The sequence below is a fragment of the Nematolebias whitei genome, chromosome 1 (genome assembly GCF_014905685.2).
Source record: "Nematolebias whitei isolate Nwh7 chromosome 1, NemWhi1, whole genome shotgun sequence".
NCBI lineage: Eukaryota > Metazoa > Chordata > Actinopteri > Cyprinodontiformes > Rivulidae > Nematolebias > Nematolebias whitei.
In genome coordinates, this window is record NC_056498.1 from 46,634,953 (window position 1) to 46,637,159 (window position 2,207).

The following is a 2,207-nucleotide window of genomic DNA, read 5'->3' on the forward strand; positions in this document are numbered from 1 at the left end:
GATAGCTGAAGCTAAAAGTAGCAAATAGGATAGCTGAAGCTAAAAGTAGCAAGAGACCAAAAGCAGAAACGACAGATGAAGATAAAAATGAGGCTTTTTTTTTTAAAATGAGCTTAAACACCAAAACAAAGATGCTTAAATTAACACAGTTGTAATTTAGCTAAACAGATGCTAAAGCTAAAATTGGCAAAAAATGATGCTAACTGTAGCCAAATAGTAGCTAGACTTTTCAAACTAGCAAAAATGACCCTAAATCTAAAACAATAGCTAAAAGCTGAAAGTATCAAAATGATAGCTAAAAGCTAAAAAGAAGCAGAAATGTAGCTAAAACAGAACAAGTATGCTGACGTAGATTTCGTACTGAGTAAAGTTTTTGAAGGAATTACGAGATTGTAAAATATTTTTTATCTAATTTTATTAAAATGAAGTGAAATATTTAAAAAAATTTAAATGTCAGAAAAGCTAAAGCACATAGTTCCTGATCCAGCAGAACGTTTTGACAAATAATGCGCTAAAATATTACAAAGAACGCGCTGGATGTTAGTTTTAGTTTGGGGTATCGGAGTAAAAAGGGCTGAATACAAATTTACGCCACACTTTCCTGTTTTAGTAGAAGAAAAAAAAAATTTCTTCCTCTTAATTTTTGTTTTGGTCGATCTTATTAAAACATGATGTTTGTGGTTGAAATGTGGAACAGTTCGAGATGTTCTGTACCTGCAATGAAATAATAGACGATGGCGTTGGCGCCCTCGTCGGCGTCCACAGCTCTGGTCACGTTGCCGACTACGGTTCCTGGAGGAGACTCTTCAAGCACCGTCATCTTCTGGTACGACAAGCTGCCACGCTGAGGTGAGGACGCACACGCCATCAGACCCAAGATGACAACACACACACAGTCCCACAACTCCAGGCGCAATCGCAGCCACACACTCACCGGCGGTTTCAGGAAGACCGGTTCGTTATCGTCTATGTCCAACAGCGCCACCTGCAGAGGCTGCGTGGTCTCATACGGCACCGGCTGACCCAGGTCCCGGGCCACGATGATGAGCTGAGAGAGGACCGTGCACAACGTTAGTCGCGTACAGCCGACGTGTTTCAGACGCAGAAACGGCAGAAGACTCACGCTGTAGAGGGCCTGCTTCTCTCGGTCCAGTTTCACAGTCGTCGTGATGACCCCCGACACGGCATCGATGCGGAAGTTCTCCCAGTCTCTGTTTCCCGCTCCCGTCTGCAGGAAAGAGTAGCGGACCTCTCCGTTCACCCCCTCGTCGGCGTCGGTTGCGTGCACCTCGTAGACGGGCAGACCCGGCGGCTGCTCCTGCACAGAAACCCAACGAACGTTTGTACGAACATTTAGTGAGAACTGGATTAAAATTGTTGGTTTTCTTTACTGGTGTTTGGGTTGATTACCAAAACTAACCAACACTTGTGGTTCCCACGGTTTCAAAAAGTAGAATGCGAGGCAGAGCTTTCGGTTAGAGATCATATCTCTCCGGTTTTAGCTTCTCTCCATTGGCTCCCTGTCAGATTCAGAATTTCATTCAAAATCTTCTAACCTACAAAGCTCTCAACAACCTAGCTCCATCTTATATTACAGATCTTATTGCTCCATATATTCCTAACAGAGAACTTCACTCTCACACTGCAGGTTTACTCGTGGTTCCTAGAGTTTCCAAAAGCAGAATAGGAGGAAGATCTTCCAGTTCTCAGGCTCCTCTCTTGTGGAACCAACTTCCAGTTTCTGTCCGTGAGGCCGACACATTGTCCAGTTTGAAGACTTTCCTGTTTGATAAATCCTATAGTTAGGGTCGGCTTGGGTTTCCTGAGCTATCCCTTAGTTATCTGCTATAGGCTTAGACTGCTGGAGGACAAATTGACCTCATGTCTTATCTCTGATGTATTTACTTGCTCTACTCTACCTGTTTATAATTATTTCTATCTTAACATATTTTTTTGTCTTTCCTCATATAGAAAGTTCACCTGAACTATAGAAAGTTCACCTGAACTATAGAAAGTTCACCTGAACTATAGAAAGTTCACCTGAACTATAGAAAGTTCACCTGGACTATAGAAAGTTCACCTGAACTATAGAAAGTTCATCTGAACTATAGAAAGTTCACCTGAACTATAGAAAGTTCATCTGAACTATAGAAAGTTCATCTGAACTATAGAAAGTTCATCTGAACTATAGAAAGTTCACCTGAACT

The 2,207-nt window shown here is 42.0% G+C and overlaps 1 protein-coding gene across 1 annotated transcript in view; it reads right to left on the reverse strand.

Annotated features, from left to right (window-relative positions):
* Positions 1-2,207, reverse strand: part of cdh23 (cadherin-related 23) — a 275,500-nt gene that overhangs the window by 12,063 nt on the left and 261,230 nt on the right. Inside the window, exons 54-56 of the mRNA XM_037677972.1 lie at positions 1,124-1,318; positions 935-1,048; positions 715-844 (exon numbers count right to left, since the gene is read on the reverse strand). Coding sequence (XP_037533900.1) covers positions 715-844; positions 935-1,048; positions 1,124-1,318 — 439 coding nt within the window. The remainder of the gene's footprint in view (positions 1-714; positions 845-934; positions 1,049-1,123; positions 1,319-2,207) is intronic.